The sequence below is a fragment of the Morus notabilis genome, unplaced genomic scaffold (genome assembly GCF_000414095.1).
Source record: "Morus notabilis unplaced genomic scaffold, ASM41409v2 Scaffold195, whole genome shotgun sequence".
NCBI lineage: Eukaryota > Viridiplantae > Streptophyta > Magnoliopsida > Rosales > Moraceae > Morus > Morus notabilis.
In genome coordinates this window covers 346,498-366,791 of record NW_010360717.1, presented here as the reverse complement: position 1 = coordinate 366,791, position 20,294 = coordinate 346,498, and the positions used below count along the sequence as shown (strand labels likewise).

The 20,294-nt window shown below is 46.5% G+C and overlaps 1 protein-coding gene across 1 annotated transcript; it reads right to left on the bottom strand.

Annotated features, from left to right (window-relative positions):
- Positions 1–430: 430 nt before the first annotated feature.
- Positions 431–16,725, bottom strand: LOC21399082 (probable 1-acylglycerol-3-phosphate O-acyltransferase). The gene is made up of 9 exons (XM_024165045.1): positions 16,436–16,725; positions 15,765–16,001; positions 15,250–15,296; positions 14,998–15,116; positions 14,752–14,912; positions 1,490–1,599; positions 1,309–1,408; positions 895–1,018; positions 431–774 (listed from the first exon to the last, which is right to left on the bottom strand). The coding sequence occupies exons 1-9, from the start codon at positions 16,627–16,629 to the stop codon at positions 649–651; spliced, it is 1,218 nt and encodes a 405-aa protein (XP_024020813.1). The 5' UTR covers positions 16,630–16,725; the 3' UTR covers positions 431–648.
- Between the last annotated feature and the right edge of the window lie 3,569 nt (positions 16,726–20,294).

Genomic DNA, 20,294 nt, shown 5'->3' with positions numbered 1-20,294 from the left:
CTACCGTTTGAGTGAGCAATCAATGTAGGCAATACGTTGTTTCACAAAATGTTGCTGCAGATTCAGTATTTTTGTGCCACTACAAAACAGCCATGCAATCATGGTTTGAACTAGGATCACGAGGTGATTAGAGGCAATGACCAGCATTAATAATTAACGCACCTTAGTGTGTTAGAAGAAAAAATAATCAACAGAGCTAAGTAATCTCGTATATAGATTATATATATCATTGCAAATTAAGCTGGCTGATTACACACGTTAACAAGAGAAGACTTCTAAGTCAAGAGGAGGACCGCATTTTCGCAATGCATTCATGCTAAATTTACCTATTTAACACGTGCTTAAGGCACACCAGTCACCATTTAGCTTCATGCTCTTGTATTAAGACGTCATGATACCGAATAGAAGCAAAAAGTGCAAAGGTCCTTTTACGGAATATAGTAATAAAATTTCCCTCATTTTATTTGTTTTACTAATGTACACAACAAACACACCGGCTATGGCATTTTATGTATACAACAATTCACTTGACTACATTTTAAAGCATTTAAGTTGTTCCATGGACGAATTTAAGAGTCATTTGTATGCCTAATTTAACTGTTACACACGGATTAGGGAGAAAATAGAAAAGATTACAGTGAACACCTGTCAGGCGGATGTCAAACCCTCGGGAATGGATTCGTTTTCGGGGTTGGATGAAATAAATCTACAGCAAGCATAGAAAACGGCCGAGTGGAAACCATTAGGGTTGTCTATGAACACGAAGTGCCCAGCCTGCAATTAGATTTCACGAAATAATTCATATCAACATCAGTGGGTGGGTTATACAAGTAATAATTCATGGATCAACTCAAAGCAATTAAAGGGCGATCACAAACAGACAGAGAAAAGGACCTGAGGAACTCTAATTATCTCGCAGGGGACCTTCATATGCTTGCGAGCTTCTTGAGCTCCTAGATAGTTCATCCAGTCTTGATAGCCGTATATAAAAGTTGTTGGCACTTTCCACTCTGATGCACTGTCCATAAAAACGCAAGAGGATCACATGCCAACTTTAGGCAGAATAGCAACATAACATAAACGTCTTTGACTTCACAAGTGGTAAAATATATTAGCTATATTGAAAACGCAACGGTAGTTAACTTATTACACAATTTCAACACTCAAGAAGACTATTTTGGACTTCAAGCAGAAAAGAAACCACGACAATTCATCAAGCAGAAGCATAACTTCATCTCTTCATATGACTAAAAATTCAAAAGAAAAAAGAGACTTTTCAGAGAGAGCTCAGAGAAGTAGGATTGTCACCTCTGTAGAAGGGGCATCCTTGCAAATGCTCCAAAAGAAAAAATATATTTCAAGCACAGCTCCCCACTAGCTTTAGCCGCTAGAGTATGGTACACATAATCTTCAAATGAAAACGAAACCATAAGAGAACTTGTAAATTATAAGGTAGGTCTAACATAAGATAAACATTGATATCAACTACCTGTTAGCAATTTGGACTCTTCTCCAGTAAGCATCTCCCCTGTTGAATAAGAACAAAACCTAGCAGTTGTGTACCTCTGGACAAGATTGGGGCCCCATGGACCTAAACCCCTATAAAAATACAAAAATATAAGAGTGCGTTTGGTAGATGGATCCATAATCATGATTCTGAATCCTTGTTCAAAATTAGTGTTTGTTTACAGTGATTCAAAATTATGATTCAGAATCAGTGTTTGGTTTGGATGATTCTGAATTATGATTCAGAATCTGATGTGATGTTGATAAGCCTCCCGTACGTTTTACATATGCTCGGAGGAAACACCACCACGAGCCAAGGTTGGTAGCTGAAACTCAAGTGGTTGCTGAGGTGGAGGGAAGTACTCGGGGAGAGAAAATAGGAAGTGGCTGAGTCAGCAGGCAGTTACTAGTTAGTTCTTGGAATTAGTGAGAGGAATAAGGCTTAGTAGTATAAATAGATTAGGAGGTTGAATAAAAGGGCATCGATTCATTTGTGCAAACTTCTGAGAAGTGAAAACCTAGGAGAGCAAGGGATCTCTCGAAAATCCCCTTATCTTCCTGTAACCAATCTTCCGCCATTAATACAAATCAAGCTTTCTGTTAGTTTTTCCTTGAATTTTGTCAAAATACTACTAACCGAGAAATAGGAGCTTAACATTTGGTATCAGAGCACTTTCCTGGTATGACGAGACGCACCGATGACCGCGAGAAGGAGAAGACCGAGGGAACGAGAGAGGAGGTCGCAAGGGAATTGGAGGAGGTGTGATAACTCTATGAAAATAGAGTTAATTGAGCATTTCCCAGGTTTAAATTATTACCTAGAGGGTAATTAGTATTAGTTTTCTCCTTTATTTTGTCTTGTTAATTGTTTTTAGTTATTTGCGATTCATAAATTCTCTCTCTCGTGAATAGTGTTTAAAAAGAGCTAATTCAGGTGCGCTTTGTGCTATAATCTCAGCTTTAAGAAAACGTGGTCGTTTGGAGCTTTGAGCAGCTTTTCGTTTCTGGAGTATTAAGGAATCCTAGTCAGCATTGCTGCAGCAAGACGAGCTGGGCCAGACGTGTGTTTTGCTGACAGCTGGACCTGAGCTGGTTAATGGGCTGATTTTGTCCGTGAAGGGTGCTGATTGAGCCACTCATTGGAGGCTTTCTCATGTGCTGCCACGTGGAATTAGGGTACAATAAGTACCTGCAGCTGAGAAGAAAGAAGGGGTCCTTGGTCATATTTTGTAACGTAGAGGCGGCTGAACTTGGAAAAGGAAACCACCTCCATTTCTCTGATCAAGTACCAGCTCCAGTACTGGAAAGAAGAAGAAGGAACCGCCACAGGGTGTTGAACGTAAAGGAAGGTTCATCGTGGATGAAGGAAGCGTTTAGAAGAAACCTTGGAAAATGGGGATTCTGATTCTCCTCTCTTCACCTTAGTTTTTCTTACTCTCATTGCTCTGTTTTACTTTGTTAAATAATATTTACGTTCCTTTATAAATCTGAACTCGAATCCATATATATATAACTCTATGAGATTATGATTTGTTGGCTGAGATTGTTGAGTTGTTAAATATTAAAATGTTAGTTGATGTTGAATGGATCTGATGATTATTTCTTTGTTTATTCAAGTGAGCTGAATTTGTGCCTTAACTGTGATTGGGAAATCATAAGAGGGGAGTATAGCTTTGACTAGATCTGGAAATATTTAGTTGAGTGGACACAGCTTGAATAGTGCAAGTTCTTAGATCTTGTTTTAGATTTTTGATTCACATGATATATGAATATATTGTGTCTTGCATAACCTTATGATTTAGAGCTTCATTATCTGATTTTAGAGTCTAGATTTGCAAAGGGATTTGTGAGATTTAGCTTTAAGGACAGTAGACAGAGGATTGGAAAATCCCTGGTTTAGTAAATCTGGTTAACAAGAAGTCTTCGTTGCTGTCCGTTGCTGCAGCATCGCGCAGCATTGATAGGAGACAGTTTAGCAATTGTGAGCCACGCACAGTGACTTTGGCCAATTTTATTTGCACATTTTGTTATTAATTAGTTTTATCTTTGTTGTTCATTTTCTTACAGTCAAATTATTATTAGTTTTTAACATCTGAAAATCAACTTTAGTTTTCTTCTTAAAACTTGAATAGAATTAACTTAGCAACTTGATTTCAAAAACACTCAATCCCTGTGGGACGATACTTGGTTATTCATCATTTTACTACTTGTTGACTCGTGCACTTGCGAGATTCTAGATTCACAATTTTAGGCAATAAGGTGCGAGATGAATTGAAGAAGATTCCTTGACTGGAGCAAGGTATGGACTTGCTGCTGGCAAGAATGGAGGAACTGATGAATCTCCAGCGCCAAGAACGGCGGAATTCCCAGACAGCCGGAGTAGAAGCTCCGGTGAGACAGACGACGCCAGGGGAAGAGACGAGCAAGAGAGTCAGGCAACCGCGTGAATCTGGAACGCGCGTCGACTGTCGGACCAGGCGAGTGGAGAATGCCGACGTTTGACGGCAAAAACCCCGATGGCTGGGTTTTTAGGGCTGAAAGATATTTTACGATGAACGGCCTGACGGCGAACGAAAAGTTGGATGTTGCAGTTGTCAGTCTTGATGGAGAAGCCTTGGCGTGGTTTCAATAGGAGGATGGACGGAGGATGGTTCGGAATTGAAGGTGATGATTCTCGAGCGATTCCGACCAACGCAAGAAGGCAGCTTGTGTGAGAAGTTGTTGTCCCTCCGACAGGAGTCGTCGGTGAGAGAATACCGGAAGCAATTTGAGGTCCTGGCAACGCCGTTGAGGGACATCTCCGAGCAGGTTCTGGAGAGTTCATTTGTTAACGGTTTGAAGCCTGAGGTACGGGCAGAGATAAGGCTGATGAAACTGATTGGGTTGGGTCGAAGTATGGAGGTAGCCTAGAGGGTGGGAGAGCGTAACCTTATGGTACGCGGCCCAAAAGGCCAAGGCCCAACGTTTCCGGTTTGGGGAAAAGGAAGTGGAATTAATGAACATAAAGGGAGCCAAACGACCACTAGTGGTCTGCGTTTTAATGGAGCCCCGAATGAAAAAGGTAGAACTCTAGACGAACGGAAGACAACGAACCAGGTCACGGGAGCAGCGCCCTTTCGGCGTATGACTGACGCCGAGTTGCAAGCTAAGAGGGAGAAGGGGCTGTGTTACCGGTGCGATGGGAAATATTTCTTTGGCCACCGTTGTCCGAATCGTGAGTTGCAGGTCTTGATTGTCCGTGAGGAAGAGGAATAGGGTGAGGCAAAAGTGGAGAAGACTGAGACGGCTGAAGAAGAAGGAATGGTGGAATTATCCCTCAATTCAGTCGTGGGTTTGACAGCACCGAAAACCATAAAGCTTAAAGCGGTCGTCCATGGTTGTGAGGTAATTGTGTTAATAGATAGTGGGGCTACCCACAATTTCATTTCTTGTGATTTGGTTCAGAAATTGAATTTACCAGTGGATAGGATGGGAGGTTATGGAGTGGTGATGGGAACCGGGTTAGCGGTGCGAGGAGAGGGAATTTGCCGGGGAGTGTTAGTTTCCATGCAAGGAATTGAAATAGTTGAAAATTTTTTACCATTGGAACTAGGAAGTTCAGATTTGATATTGGGTATCCAATCGTTGGAAACTTTGGGGGTTGTATCTGTGAATTGGAAGACCTTACTCATGAAGTTCAGTTTGGGAGGGAGGCAAGTGACATTAAAAGGTGATCCGGGATTGAACAAGTCACCGGCAACGCTCAAGGCTTTAATGAGGGCTTTGAGACATGAAGGACAAGGGGTTTGGGTAGAGTTAGGGGCTCTTGGTGTGAGACAGTCGGTTAAGGAAGAGGTAGTTCCTCTGGAATTGCAAAGGGTGATGAGTATATATGGGGAGGTTTTTGAAATGCCGGAAGGACTGCAACCGGTTAGAACTAAGGATCATGCAATTGTTTTGAAAGAGGGAACTTCCCCTATAAGTGTTAGACCCTATCGGTATCCTCACATTCAGAAAACGAAAATTGAGAAATTGGTTGGGGAGATGTTAGCGGCGGGCATAATACAACCAAGTGTCAGTCCGTATTCTAGTCCGGTTTTGCTAGTTAAGAAGAAAGATGGTAGTTGGAGGTTTTGCGTGGATTACCGCGCTTTGAATAGGGAGACAGTTCCCGATCGTTTTCCAATTCCGGTAATAGAAGAACTTTTGGATGAGTTGCATGGCGCAACGGTGTTTTCCAAGATCGACCTTAAATCGGGTTATCATCAAATTAGAATAAAAGCCGAGGACGTGCCGAAGACAACTTTTCGTACACATGAGGGCCATTACGAATTTCTCGTTATGCCTTTTGGTCTTACTAATGCTCCGGCGACCTTTCAATCGCTCATGAATGACGTCCTTCGCACTTTCCTCCGTAAGTTCGTACTCGTTTTTTTTGATGATATACTCATTTACAGCCATTCCTTGGAGGAGCATGCATGCCATCTTGGCCAAGTATTATCGGTTTTGCAGCGATACCAATTATATGCCAATGCTAAGAAGTGTAGTTTTGGCCAGTGTTCTATTAAGTACCTTGGCCATATTGTTTCTGCGGAGGGAGTTTCAGCTGATCCTACTAAAATAGAGGCCATGGTTAATTGGTCACCTCCCACAGATTTGAAAGAGTTACGGGGATTTCTCGGGTTGACGGGTTATTACCGGAAGTTTGTGGCCGGATATAGTCAAATTGCAGGGCCCTTAATCAATTTGCTCCGGAAGGATAATTTTCGTTGGGACGCTGAGGCAATGTAGGCTTTTGAAAGGTTGAAGTCGGCTATGACACGTGTGCCGGTGTTAGCATTGCCAGATTTCACAAAGCCATTTGTGCTTGAGTCAGATGCCTCGGGATTTGGTTTGGGGGCAGTTTTGATGCAAGATCAACGGCCCATTGCTTATTTCAGTCAAGTCCTATCCGCTCAAGCACGGAACAAGTCAGTTTATGAGCGAGAGTTGATGGCCATTGTTTTGGCCGTTCAAAAGTGGCGGCCGTATCTTTTGGGGCATCATTTTGTGATCCGAACAGATCAGCGTAGCCTTAAGTACTTGTTGGAGCAGCGTCTCGTTAGCATGGAACATCAAAAGTGGCTCACCAAGTTGTTGGGATATGACTTCGAGATTCAATATCGGCATGGGGTTGAGAATAGAGCCGCGGATGCATTGTCACGGGTAGCGGTTGGGCCAGCTATGGCCGCCAAGATAGCTTCCACATTTGTCAACACCGAAGAGATCCATCAACAGGTGTTGCAGGATGACCGGTTAGCCAAGATTTGGTCGGATTTGCCTCACAATCCGGCTGCGTTTCCGGGGTATTCCATCAGACAGGGCCGTTTGTTGTATAAGGGTAGGATGGTGGTGGCTCGTACGTCTCCGATTGTACAGCGATTGCTACATTCTTATCACAACGGAGTGTTAGGTGGCCACTCGGGGGGATTGAAGACCTACCGTCGACTTGCGGCCGACTGGTTTTGGTTGGGAAGGAAACGCGATGTAACCGCGTATGTGGGCCGTTGTGAGATATGTCAACGGTGTAAAGCGTCCACTTTGGCCCCGGGAGGGTTATTGCAACCCTTACCCATTCTGGAACAGGTGTGGGAAGATGTATCTATGGATTTTATTGAGGGCCTACCCCGTTCGGAGGGTTACGATACTATCCTAGTGGTTGTTGACTGTTTGAGCAAGTATGGCCACTTTATTGCTTTGAGGCATCCGTTTTCTACGGAGAAGGTTGCAACGCTGTTTGTCCGAGAGGTTGTCCGGCTGCATGGGGGTCCCAAGCACCATTGTTTCGGATCGGGACCGTGTTTTTCTTAGCCGTTTATGGACTGACTTACACAAACAGATGGGTACTACCCTCTCGCGCAGTGCGGCGTACCACCCACAGACCAATGGCCAATCCGAGGTGCTTAATCGGAGTGTGGAAACCTATTTACGTTGTTTTACTTCCGATAAGCCCGGACAGTGGCATAAGTGGTTGGCTTGGTCCGAGTATTGGTACAATACTTCTTTCCATACTGCCACACGCATGACTCCTTTTCAAGCGGTTTATGGCCGGTTGCCTCCACCATTGCTGCGGTACAGTGTGGGATCTTCGCTAGTGGATTCAGTGGAGCGCCAGCTACAGGATCGAGATGCCATGTTGGATCTACTCAAATTCCACCTTCTTCGGGCTCAACAGAAGATGAAGGCGGTTGCGGATGGTAAATGGCGAGATGTGGAGTTTGCTGTGAGCGACTTGGTGTATCTTAAGCTTCATCCCTACCGTCAAGTTTCGTTGGCTCGCCGCCGTAATGAGAAGTTGAGCCCGCGTTTCTATGGTCCCTTTTGGATTACGCATCGCGTTGGGCCAGTCGCTTATCGTTTGGCTTTGCCAGACTCGGCGACCATTCATCCTGTGTTTCATGTTTCTCAGCTATGTGGGGTGGTTGGACAAGGGCAGGCCATCTCATCTCTACCACCCCAGCTGATAGGTGACTTGGAGATGTGCGCGGAGCCGGCCGATCTGCTTAGGGTGCGACACACAATTCACGGTGGCCGTACTGATTTAGAGGTGTTAATCCGTTGGGCTCACTTGCCGGCACATGAGGATATGTGGGAATGATGCTATTGATGCGCGATTTCCTCACTTTCACCTTGAGGACAAGGTGCGTCTTTGGGGCGGGGGTAATGATAAGCCTCCCGTGCGTTTTGCATATGCTCGGAGGAAACGCCACCACGAGCCAAGGTTGGTAGTTGAAACTCAAGTGGTTGCTGAGGTGGAGGGAAGTACTCGGGGAGAGGAAATAGGAAGTGGCTGAGTCAGCAGGCAGTTACTAGTTAGTTCTTGGAATTAGTGAGAGAAATAAGGCTTAGTAGTATAAATCGATTAGGAGGTAGAATAAAGGGGCATCGATTCATTTGTACAAACTTCTGAGAAGTGGAAACCTAGGAGAGCAAGGGATATCTCGAAAATCCCCTTATCTTCCTGTAACCAATCTTCCGCCATTAATACAAATCAAGCTTTCTATTAGTTTTTCCTTGAATTCTGTCAAAATACTACTAACCGAGAAATAGGAGCTTAACAGATGTTTTAAACTAACTCAAATCATGATTCTAAAACCACTTCCTCTCTTCATTCAGGGTGATTCAAACCCCTGATTCTGAATCATGGTGATAGGATCCTAGGAGTTTAACTAAGAACTTGTCAACAGATTGATATTTCCTGGATCCAACTCAACGTGTTTTTATTGCTTTCAATCGATTATTACAACTCAAGGCTCGGAAAAGGCCCTGGAATTCAAGATGGAAGAAGAAGAAGAACGAAACAGAAAACAGGAAAACAGGAAATAAGATAATGGTGGATTTTCGAGTAATCCCCAGACTCCCTAGCAGTTACTCATGCACATAATTCACACCCTCTCCACTCCCACGATCTCCCCTGATATCCCCCAGGCTCTAACTGTCTGTTCCCAGTTCCCCAAGTGGGCTTCCCACTTCTATCGCTGGCCCACTTCATTTAGCCCTGGGCCTGGGTCCACTTCGATCAGTTCTGGGCCCTCCCCTTTTCCCTTCCTGGCCCTTCTCACATATACTTGCCTCACCGGGGGCCTAACATCACTTCCCCCTTCGAAGACAACCTTGTCCCCGAGGTTGAAATCAGGGAACTGCGCCTGGAACACGTCCAAGAGCTCCCATGTAACCTCCCAATCCTGCAGGCCCTTCCACTGAACCAAGATCTCAGCCAGACGCTTCCCGCCCAAGGGTGACCATCGACCCCGGACGACATTCAAAGGCTTGACTTGTAGTTCCAGCTCATCTGAAAGGTGAGGCGGAAGAGGCTAACACCTTGAATCCATACCCCTGAATGGCTTAAGCTGGGAAACGTGAAAAACTGGATGTATCCTCGTGTCCGCCGGTAGCGCGAGGCAGTAGGCCACTTCCCCAATCTTCTCCAAAACCTCAAAGGGGCCATAAAATCGAGGAGCGAGCTTCTCATTTGGCTTCCGAGCCAAAGATTTGAGGCGATAAGGCCTGAGTTTGAGGAGGACTCGGTCTCCCGGCCCAAAGGATAGTTCCCTGCGGTGCACATCGGCAAACTTCTTCATACGTTGCTGTGCCCCCACGAGATACCCCTTTAGGACATCCAAGAGCTCATTTCGCTACTGAAGGTGCTGGTTGACATCTTCCACGGCTGAAGGGGAGTCTTGAAACCGGTGAATTGTGGGAGGATCCCGGCCGTATACCACCTGGAAAGGAGAGTGCTTAGCTGACGCATTAAAATTGGTGTTGAACCAAAATTCAGCCCACGGCAAGAATTGCGACCACAAACAGGGCGTGTCACTTGCGAAACAACGTAGACACACTTCCAGGCACCTATTTATGACCTCTGTTTGCCCATCCGACTCGGGGTGATACGCCGAACTGCGGCTCAATTTCGTGCCTTGCATACAGAACAGTTCGCGCCAGAAGAGGCTCATAAAAAGTGGGTCTCGATCAGTGACAATGGAGGCTGGGATGCCATGGAGCCGCACCACCTCTCGCAGAAACAGTTCAGCCACTTTCTTGGCTGTGAAAGGATGAGACAAAGGTAGGAAATGAACATATTTGGACAGCCTGTCCACGACAACCAGGATGGTATCAGCCCCCTGTGACCGTGGCAGACCACATATGAAGTCCATGGAGATGTCCTCCCATATCCTCGCTGGGATAGGCAGCGGCTGTAGCAAGCCTGCGGGGACCAGGGTGTCCGACTTGGAACGCTGACAAACGGGGCAGTCAGCAACGTATTGGCGTATATCCCTCTTCATGCCTCGCCAAAATAGGTTACTAGCGACTCGCTTGTAAGTGCGTAGGAACCCGGAGTGTCCCCCCAAAGCCGAGTCGTGGAACTCATGAAGCATCTGACGAATCCAGGGGGACTGTGGTGGTAACACCACCCTGCCGCGGTAGCACAACAAGTTCTGGTGGAGTGAAAATCCAGGAACCACCCCCTCTCCCTGCTCCAACTTCCTGATCAATACCTCACAGTCCTCATCATGCAGCTGGTCCTGCCGAATCTCATCCCAATTCAAGACTTGTGGAACGGACAACGCGGCTAAACTCATGTCGGAGTATTCCTCGCGCCGGGACAAGGCATCCGCCACATGGTTCGCTGCCCATTGTTTGTATTGCAACTCAAAATCGTATCCAAAAAGCTTAATGGCCCAGCGAAGGTGCTCCGGAGGTAAAAGCCGCTGGTCCATCAGGAACCGCAGGCTCTGCTGGTCAGTCCGCACCATGAAGTGTCTCCCGAGCAAATAATGGCGCCATTTCTATACCGCCAAGACCACTGCCATGAGTTCGTGTTCATACACCGAACGGAACCGGGTATTGCCTGATAGTGCCTTGCTGAAATAGGCAATCGGCCGACCTTGCTACATCAACACTGCCCCTAGGCCAGAGCCCGAGGCGTCCGTTTCCACCACGAATGGTTTTGCAAAATCTGGCATTGCCAAAATGGGAAGGTTAGTCATTGCTTGCTGGAGTGCCACAAAGGCGGCTGTGGCGTCCTCAGTCCATTTGAACTCCCCCCGCTTGAGTAGGTCGGTCAATGGTCGTGCCAACCGCCCAAAATTTTGAACGAACCTTCGGTAATATCCTGCCAGCCCCAGAAATCCCCGAACCCCCGCAGACGTTTTTTGGTATGGGCCATGTCAATATCACTTCCACCTTGGCCGGATCGGCTACTACCCCGGCTGCTAAGATGACATGGCCTAAATACTCTAACCGTTGCTGCCCAAAGGAACACTTCTTACGGTTGGCAAACAACCGTTCCCTCCTCAAAACTTCTAAAACCGTGGCGAGATGCTCCTGATGGTCTTCCCATGTCCAGCTATACACCAGAATATTGTCGAAAAATACTAACACGAACCTCCGCAAGTATGGCTGGAAGACCTTGTTCATGAGGGCCTGGAAGGTGGCAGGCGCGTTGGTCAGGCCGAACGGCATGACCAGAAATTCATAGTGTCCTTCGTGCGTTTGGAACGCTGTATTCTCCACATCAAACTCCTTAACTCGAATTTGATGGTACCCTGCCCTTAGGTCCAACTTGGAGAACACGGCAGCCCCATGCAACTCGTCCAGCAGCTCGTCGATGATGGGGATCGGAAACTTGTCCGGCACCGTGAGCTGGTTGAGAGCTCGGTAGTCGATGCAAAAACGCCAACTTCCGTCTTTTTTCCTGACTAATAGAACCGGGCTTGAAAAAGGGCTACTACTCGGCCTAATAATTCCCGAGGACAACATCTCTGCGACCAGCCTCTCAATCTAACTTTTATGTGCTTGGGGATACCGGAACGGCCTAATGTTAGGCGGTTCTGCCCCCGGTTTGAGCACTATCTGGTGGTCCCTTCCACGCTTGGGAGGCAACCCCGCAGGGGCCTCGAACACCTCAAGAAACTGAGCCAAGACCCCCTGAATGGAGTCCGGCCCACTGTCCTCAGGATCGCTCCCCTCCTCTCCTGCTAGTGAATATATTTCCAACAAGGCCCCTACTACTTCTCTATGGAACTTACGAGTCAGAGTGCGAAAACTTACCGGTTTCAAGCTTAGGGTCGGGTCCCCCTTCAGGCAAGTCCAGCCTTCTTCCGCTTGGAACTTCATTGTGAATTTCTGCCAATCTGCCCTTACTTCCCCTAGCGTTCGCAGCCAAGTCACCCCCAGTACTACCTCGGCGCACCCCAACTCAAACGGGACAAAATCCCCAATAACCTTGTATCCCTGGATCCGCAGTTCCACACCCTTACACAGTCCCTGCTGTCGAAAGCAAGCTATCCCCCTGTGGCTGTCATCGGAATCTGCATCTCGCTCATGAACCTTTTTGACAGAATATTGTGGGAGGCGCCGCTATCTACTAACACCACCACTTCTCGGTCCCCTAGAGTCCCCACCAGCTTCATGGTGTTGGAGGATGAAATCCCTATCAACGAGTTCAGCGACAGACCAGCCACTCCCTCTATTTCCTCGGTTGTAGGCTCCTCTTCCTCCACCAACTCCTCGTCTCCTTCCCCGTCCTCCTTTGCCAACAACAGCACCTGCAATTGCCGATTCTTACATCGGTGACCCGGACCGAATTTCTCATCACACCGAAACACAACCCCTTCGCCCTCCGCCGTTGGATCTCTTCTTCAGTCAGGCGTTTGAAGCCTGCCCCTCCTCCCTCTGACACTCCCGCGGTATGCGGTGACCAACCCCGAGGCTTTTGGGAAAGGCTCTGCTCTTTTCCCTGGTTGGACTGAAGGGAGTTCCTTGAATTCCCTAAGGGGAATAGGCTCGGTCATTCACCCCCAGTTCCTTTCCCAACCCATCCATTCTCCATCCTCGACCCAACCTCCCCTTCCGTAACCTATCTACGGCCTCATTCCGTTCCTCGATCTGTTGGGCCAGATCCATGGTCTCCTGGAGGTTTATGGGCCGGTGTAGTTTAACCTCGGCCCGTACATCCTCTCGAAGCCCATTAAGAAAGGCCCCCCTAAAGATGGGCTCAGGAATACCTCGCATGGATGCAGCCAACGCTTCAAACCGGTCGCGGAATTCCGTCACCGAGCTGTCCTGCCGCAGCGCCATTAGCCGCTCCGTCGGGTCGCCGTCCTTCGCGCGGCTGAAGCGGTAAAGAATTGCTGCCTTCAAATCTCGCCAGTCGGTGAACGGGTCTTGTGAGTCCAGCCACTGAAACCAGCCGAGCGCCCTGCCTTCCATGCATACCGAGGCCGCCATAACCTTCTCCTCCTCGGCGCCATTAATGGTGAAGTAGCGCTCCGCCCGGAATACCCAGCCGTACGGATCTTCCCCTTGGAAGATCGGAAGCTCGAGTCGTCTTCCCTGATGGGTCCATTCTTCCGCGGCCCCTGTCTGGCGAATCAGCCATCCCCTGCCGGTCACGGTCTCGTCCTTGCTCCCGTCGCGGGGGAGCTGGGGGTTGGGTCTCCACTCTGCGGCCAATCAAGGTCTCCAGTCGGTGAAGAGCCCCTTGGACGTCGCCAATCTGGGCCCCCAATGCCAAAACATCCTCCTGCAACTGCGGTATGTGGTCCATGATCGCCCCCATCAGCTGAATGGTTTCTCTGATCGACTCGAGGCTTCCTTCCAAGCTGGAGACGCGTCCTGGGTTACTAACCGCCGGCGATGTATGAGCCATGGATCGTCGGCTCTGATACCAAATGATAGGATCCTAGAAGTTTAACTAAGAACTTGTCAACAGATTGATATTTCCTAGATCCAACTCAACGTGTTTTTATTGCTTTCAATCGATTATTACAACTCAAGGCTCGGAAAAGGCCCTAGAATTCAAGATGGAAGAAGAAGAACGAAACAGAAAACTGGAAAATAGGAAATAAGATAATGGTGGATTTTTGAGTAATCCCTAAACTCCTTAGCAGTTACTCATGCATAGAATTCACACCCTCTCCACTCCCACGATCTCCCCTAATATCCCCCAGGCTCTAACCGTCTGTTCCCAGTTCCCCAAGTGGGCTTCCCACTTCTCCGCTGGCCCACTTCATTTAGCCTAGTCCTGGGTCCACTTCGATCAGTTCTGGGCCCTCCCCTTTTCCCTTCCTGGCCCTTCTCACATATACTTGCCTCACCGGGGGCTTAACACATGGTTTCAAAATCATGATTTGAACCCAAAATCATGAATCATAGTTCTGGTTCCAAAATCATGATTAGAATCACTCTGGTTTGAATTCTCGTACCAAACGAACCCTAAATGATTAAGGCAACTGGTACTATTTGACTCCAAATATCATGGAGTGAAAACAGTTGTCAGCACAATTTTTTGGAACTTGGTAAACAAAGTAAGAGATGACTCTAGTGCATGCCTTCAACTTCATCGGATCACGGGTGGAGAGAAAGGAGGTGGACACAAATATTAATTACAGATAACAGAGGAACCAATATGTGGAAGCATAAAAGTAAATAGATGCTGGAACTAGGTTAGGAGATGATGCCAGGAGACGAGTTTCTAAGATTTCTAAAAATGAAGCACAAACATAAACATGCACACACATTTCTGCCAGTTATATGTGAGCAACAGCCAGTAGCGTCTTAAATCCATAAGCACGCATGTAATGTCCACAGAAAAATAGAAGCCCAATATAACAAGGAATCAGATGAAAAGAAAATTTAGAAGTTTCAACGTTTCTACTGGACATGCTTTTTCAAAAACATTTCACAGAAGGTATTTCAAATCAAAAAGAAAATAAAAAGGGACACCTGATGAGCTTCTGAGGAGTAAAATTAGACTCCCACAAATGGCTTGCAAGGGCTCCTTTCAATGTTGCTCTAAACCGAGTAAGCCACTCTGATTTTCCATCAGATTCGGATGAGAAGCCAGCAGGTCCAACTAAAATCAAGTGCTTAATGTGCTCTGGATGCTATTACGAAGATAACAATGAGACAGAGATTAGATAACAGCACCATTATAGTCCGAATAAAAAGTCGGTAGCAGAAAGCAATCACCTTAAGAGTATACTTTGCTGCAACATATCCTCCAAATGAATGTCCAAGTAATATAAAGTTGGTGAGGTTCTTGGCTTTTCGCCATTCTTCAAAGGAATCAATGAACCATGCCTCGGTTTCTGCATTTAGTTGCAAGCTTACAGGTTACAATGTGAATAAAATATATAACTATCTCATCCACACAGGTTAACAAGAAAAGAATATCAACACACGTTTCATCTACGTTAATATCTAAAGATGGCATAAAACTACCTTCAGTGGTTTTGCATGTGAAGTCAGGCCTACTTGATCCACCCCAACTGCAAGAAATTTAAACAAACAAGACTAAGAGTCTAAAACCCGAAGCACAATGAAAAAAATAGAAATATTGAAATTATAAAGCATTATACACAACAAGTACTAGTTAAACAGTTCCCAAGACCTTAAATACTAGTTAAACAGTTACCATCTTCTTAAATGTAATATAGCCCGAGAAACTTCGAAAGAATTTCTTAATACTAGACCGCTTTACACATCAACGCACACCATATATATATATATATATATATATATACATGTAAATGTGTGTGTGCAAAACCTCAAGCAGAAAGAATTACGTTAAATATTTTATAAAATCGGGAAAGTCCAAGAGAAAGTTACAATGATGCAGAAAAAGCATCCATTTTCATTGAAGAAGGAGCAAAACATCCACACACACACACACAAACAAACAAATTCAACGGAACATTATTACAAAAACATAGTATATTAAGACCCGTGAAGCTCACCCAAGCTGATCAATCGCAATGACTCTGAAACGACTTGCAAGAACATCAAAATTCCTAAAGAAGAAGCCTTGAGAAGCAGCGTATCCATGGACCATCACAAGAGTCGGAGAATCGCCCTTACTGTCAAATGTGACAGTGTTGATGAACCTTGGCGCACTGCTCGAAGATCGAAACCACCTCATTTTGGAACCCGGTGGGCCGGAGCCTATATTAACCTGTTCTTGAACATAGGGAGTCCTGATATTGAAAAGGCAATCCACACATACATCCAAATGAGACGCCTCAATTTCAAGTCATCAAAACACCTAAATGAATGGAATTCAAAACAGGTATACATATTTCCAAAGCCCATGTTTAATTGGAAAATACAGATTTCAACCCAAACCAAGGAAGAAAGTAACGTCAAGTTGCCAACTCAAGCAAATAAAGAAAGTAGGGTTGTGAACTTAACCAAACCAATTGGACGGTTCAAATCCAAAAAAGGGGGAAAGAAATTTGAAATTCAGAATTCAAACGAAAAATCTTATGGAATTCCAAGAAACCTAGAAACTAACCAACGGCCAATTTCAACCGCCGCAACGAACAAAATCCGGAAGTCTCTATTTCAGCGATTTCCAATTAAAAACTCGGCAACAAAATTCAATTTAGGGTTCTAACAGAAAAGAAATTACTTGACTAGAGAAAGAAGGCGCTTTTCGGCCGCGATGATGTGATCGGTGGAGGTGGGGATCCAACGGAGGACAGAAGGCCAGAGCGATCTGGACTTAGTTGCAGATGTTGTAGAGGATCCAAGGTCGGCGGATTTGGTCATCTCTTCCGCCATTCTCAATAAAAAGCTCGACCAGCGATGGCGAAGAAGGTTCATACGATACCTTGATCACTACGAAAGCTAATTAAAACTCAACGCTTATAATCGAAACAAAGAAAATCAAAACTATAACTGACCGATTTCAACATCCGTACATAATATGTGAAAAGAATAATGAATAATTATAAGGTGCTTAAACATCTTTTAAAGAATACAAAAACATAAGAATAAATCTAAAATAAAATTGTATTATGTGACCCTAATTAAATTATCTTGTCATTCAAAAATTAGAAAAACAAAGCAACACTACAATTAGATCCTAAATTAAGACATAATTTGCAATAAAAATAATTCAAGCGTGTGGATGTAATCTAAGACAAAGTAAAACAATGCAAAAAATAAAATATGGAGAGAAAATAACAAATCCGAACTTATTAAGGTTTTCTTGTCGCGTTCAACTTCACTTATCAAACGGATTTTTCATACTCGTTTGTGGCGTCTTCACCATACAAAGGTTCTTACTTTGCCAAGCAACGTGTCGCGGTTTCCATCAATTCTTGAAGATCTTGAATCGTAATCCCATATTTGGTTACGGGTTTCGTTACGTTGTTGGCGGGGTTCGTATCAGGCGTGCCCCGGGGGTGGCCCGGGGGTGCCCCGGGGGTCGGCCGGGGGTCTCCTGGGGGTGTCCAGGGGATGCCCCAGGGGTGTCTCGGGGGTCTCCTGGGGGTGTCCCGACGGAGCCCCGGGGGAGCCCCGGGGGTGCCCCGGGGGTGCCCTCAATCCGGAAGAAAGACAATCAATTTAAACGTCCATCAAGCCATTGCATGGCCAACTTGCATATTCCAAGAGACTTAGGCACAATTTCCAGCAAGGGACCAAGTCAAATTGCAGATTAAGACTTGTCTTTATCATAATCCTATCTTTTTAGGTTTAAGTTTCAATTTAAACATTTATATTACATAATAGGCATTTTTAAGGAAGGAGTTAGATTCAAATTCGGATTCCTTCCCTAAGAGATTATCTTTAGGCATTTAGAAGGAAGGAGTTGGAGTTAAATTCGGATTCCTTCCCTAAGATAAGCTTTAGGCTTGCGTTTATCTTGTTTTTAGGTTTATCTTATTTTAGGCTTCTATCTCATTAAGGATAGAATATGACTTTTCAATTTTTAAACCTTTTCAGCTTATACTCGGCTATTTAAGGTTGAAAAATAAAAATTAATAAAGGTTTTGATATTTTTATTCATATTGTGAGTTATTCTTCTTGTGTTCTTGAAGAGACTATTATGAACTTATCAAGGTTTCCTTGTGACGTTCAAACTTGACTTATCAAACGAATTTCCATACTCGTTGTGGCGTCTTCACCATACCAAGGTTCTTGCTTTGCTAAGCAATGGGTCACAGTTTCCATCAATTCTTGAAGATCTTGGATCGTATCCCATATTTGGCTACAGGTTTCGTCACATTATTGGCGGGGTCGTATCACACTGGGGGTGCCCCGGGGGTCTCCCGGGGGTGCCCTGGGGGTGCCTCGTGGGTGTCCCGGGGGTGCCCCGGGGGTCTCCCGGGAGTGGCCCGGGGATGCCCCGGGGGTCTCCCGGGCTTCACCCGGGGGTCTCCTTGGGGTGTCCCGGGGGTCTCCCGGGGGTGCCCTGGGGGTGTCCCGGGGGTCTCCCGGGGGTGCCCCGTCGGTGCCCCGGGGGTGTCCCGGGGGTGCCCCGGGGGTCTCCTGGCGGTGCCACGGGGTGTCCCGGGGATGTCCCGGGGGTGTCCCGGGGGTGTCCCAGGGGTGCCCCGGTGGTGCTCCGGGGGTATCCCGGGGGTGTCCTGGGGGAGCCCTAGGGGTGTCCCGGCAGTGCCCCAGGGGTGTCCCGGCGGTGCCCCGGGGGTGCACCGGGGAGCCCCGGGGATGCCCTGGGTGTGCCCTAGGGGTGCCCCAGGGGTGGCCCGGGGGTGCCCCGGGGTGTGCCCCGTGGGTGCGCCGGGTGTGTCCCGTGGGTGCCCTGGGGGTGCCCCGGGGGTCTCCCGGTTGTGTCCTAGGGGTGTCCCGGGCTGCCCCGGGGGTGTCCCTGGGGTCTCGCGGGGGTCACCCGGGGGACTCCCGGGGGTCTCCCGGGGGTGCCCCTGGGGTGCACTGGGGGTGCCCCGTGGGTGCACTGGGGGTGCTCCTGTTACGAACCACGCCAACACCGTGATGAAACCCGTAACCAAATATGGGATTACGATTCAAGATCTTCAAGAATTGATAGAAACCGTGACCCGTTGCTTAGCAAAACAAGAACCTTGGTATGGTGAAGACGCCACAAATGAGTATGGAAACCTTGATAAGTTCAGAATAGTTTCTTCAAGAACTCAAGAAGAATATCTCACAATGTGAATAAAACATCAAAACTATTTTATTAATCGAATTTCAGCCTTAAAGAGCCAAAAATAACATGAAGAGTTTAAAAATTGTAAAAGTCGTATTCTACCCTTAATGAGATAGAAATGCCTAAATGAGGATAAACCTAAAAACAAGATAAAACACGCCTAAAAGCTTATCCTTGGGAAGGAATCTGAATTTGACTCCAACTCCTTCTAAATGCATACAATGGGATTTAAATGTTTAAATTTAAACTTAAATCTAAAAGATAAGATTTTGACGAAATCAAGTGTTTATCCGAAGATGGATCGTGAGTATTCCTTGCTTCCCTCATGTCCTCATTAGCCCCGGGGGTGTCCCGGGGTGCCCCGGGGGACTCCCGGGGGTGCCTCGGGGGTGTCCCGAGGGTGCCCCGGGGATGCCCAGGGGTGCCCCGGGGGTGCCCCGGGGGTGCTCCGGTGGTGCCCCGGGGGTGTCCCGGGGGTGCACCGTGATGAGAACATTAGGGATACAAGGAATACTCAATCGAAGTCGATCCGGAAGAAATCCATTCAGACATACACATCCATTAAGCCATTACATGGCCAATTCGCATGTCATTCCAAGACACACGTGCAAGGGCAAGACCTAGAGGCTTAAGCGCAACACCAAGAGGATTAGGCACAATTTTCACAAGGGATCAAGTCAAATTGCGGATAAAGACTTGATTTTATTATCATTCTATCTTTTTAGAGTTAGGCTTTAGTTTTAAACATTTAAATTTCATATTCGGCAATTAAAAGGAAGGGGATAGACTCAAATTCGGATTCCTTCCCTACGATTAGCTTTAGGCGTGTTTTATCTTATCTTTAGGTGTTTATCTTTATTTAAGCGCCTACCTCATTAAGGGTAGAATAGAACTTTTACAATTTTGACTATCTTTATCTTATTTTCGGCTATTTAAGGTTGAAATACGAATTTAATAAGAAGTTTTGATATTTTTATTCACATTGTGAGATATTCTTCTTGTGTTCTTGAAGAAACTATTCTGAACTTATCAAGGTTTCCCTGTGGCGTTCAAACATGACTTATCAAACGAATTCCCATACTCGTTTGTGGCGTCTTCACCATACCAAGGTTCTTGCTTTGCTAAGCAACGAGTCGCGGTTTTTATCAATTCTTGAAGATCTTGAATCCCATCCCATATTTGGCTACGAGTTTCGTCACATTCTTGGCAGGGTTTGTATTAGTACTGGGGCTGCCCCGAGACTGTCCCGAGGCTGTCCCGGGACTGCCCTGGGGCTGACCCGGGGCTATCCCAGGGATGCTCCGGGGCTATCCCAGGGCTGTCCCCGGGCTGACCCGGGGCTGACCCGGGGATG

What these genes read in the sequence shown, in the direction of transcription:
- LOC21399082 (XM_024165045.1), bottom strand. Translation starts at nt 16,629, where the DNA reads ATGAACCTTCTTCGCCATCGCTGGTCGAGCTTTTTATTGAGAATGGCG. An exon ending in CGCCTTCTTTCTCTAGTCAA is followed by an intron (nt 16,002 to 16,435) that starts GTAATTTCTTTT and finishes TTTCAATATCAG; the next exon opens with GACTCCCTATGTTCAAGAAC. An exon ending in CACATGCAAAACCACTGAAG is followed by an intron (nt 15,117 to 15,249) that starts GTAGTTTTATGC and finishes AACTAAATGCAG; the next exon opens with AAACCGAGGCATGGTTCATT.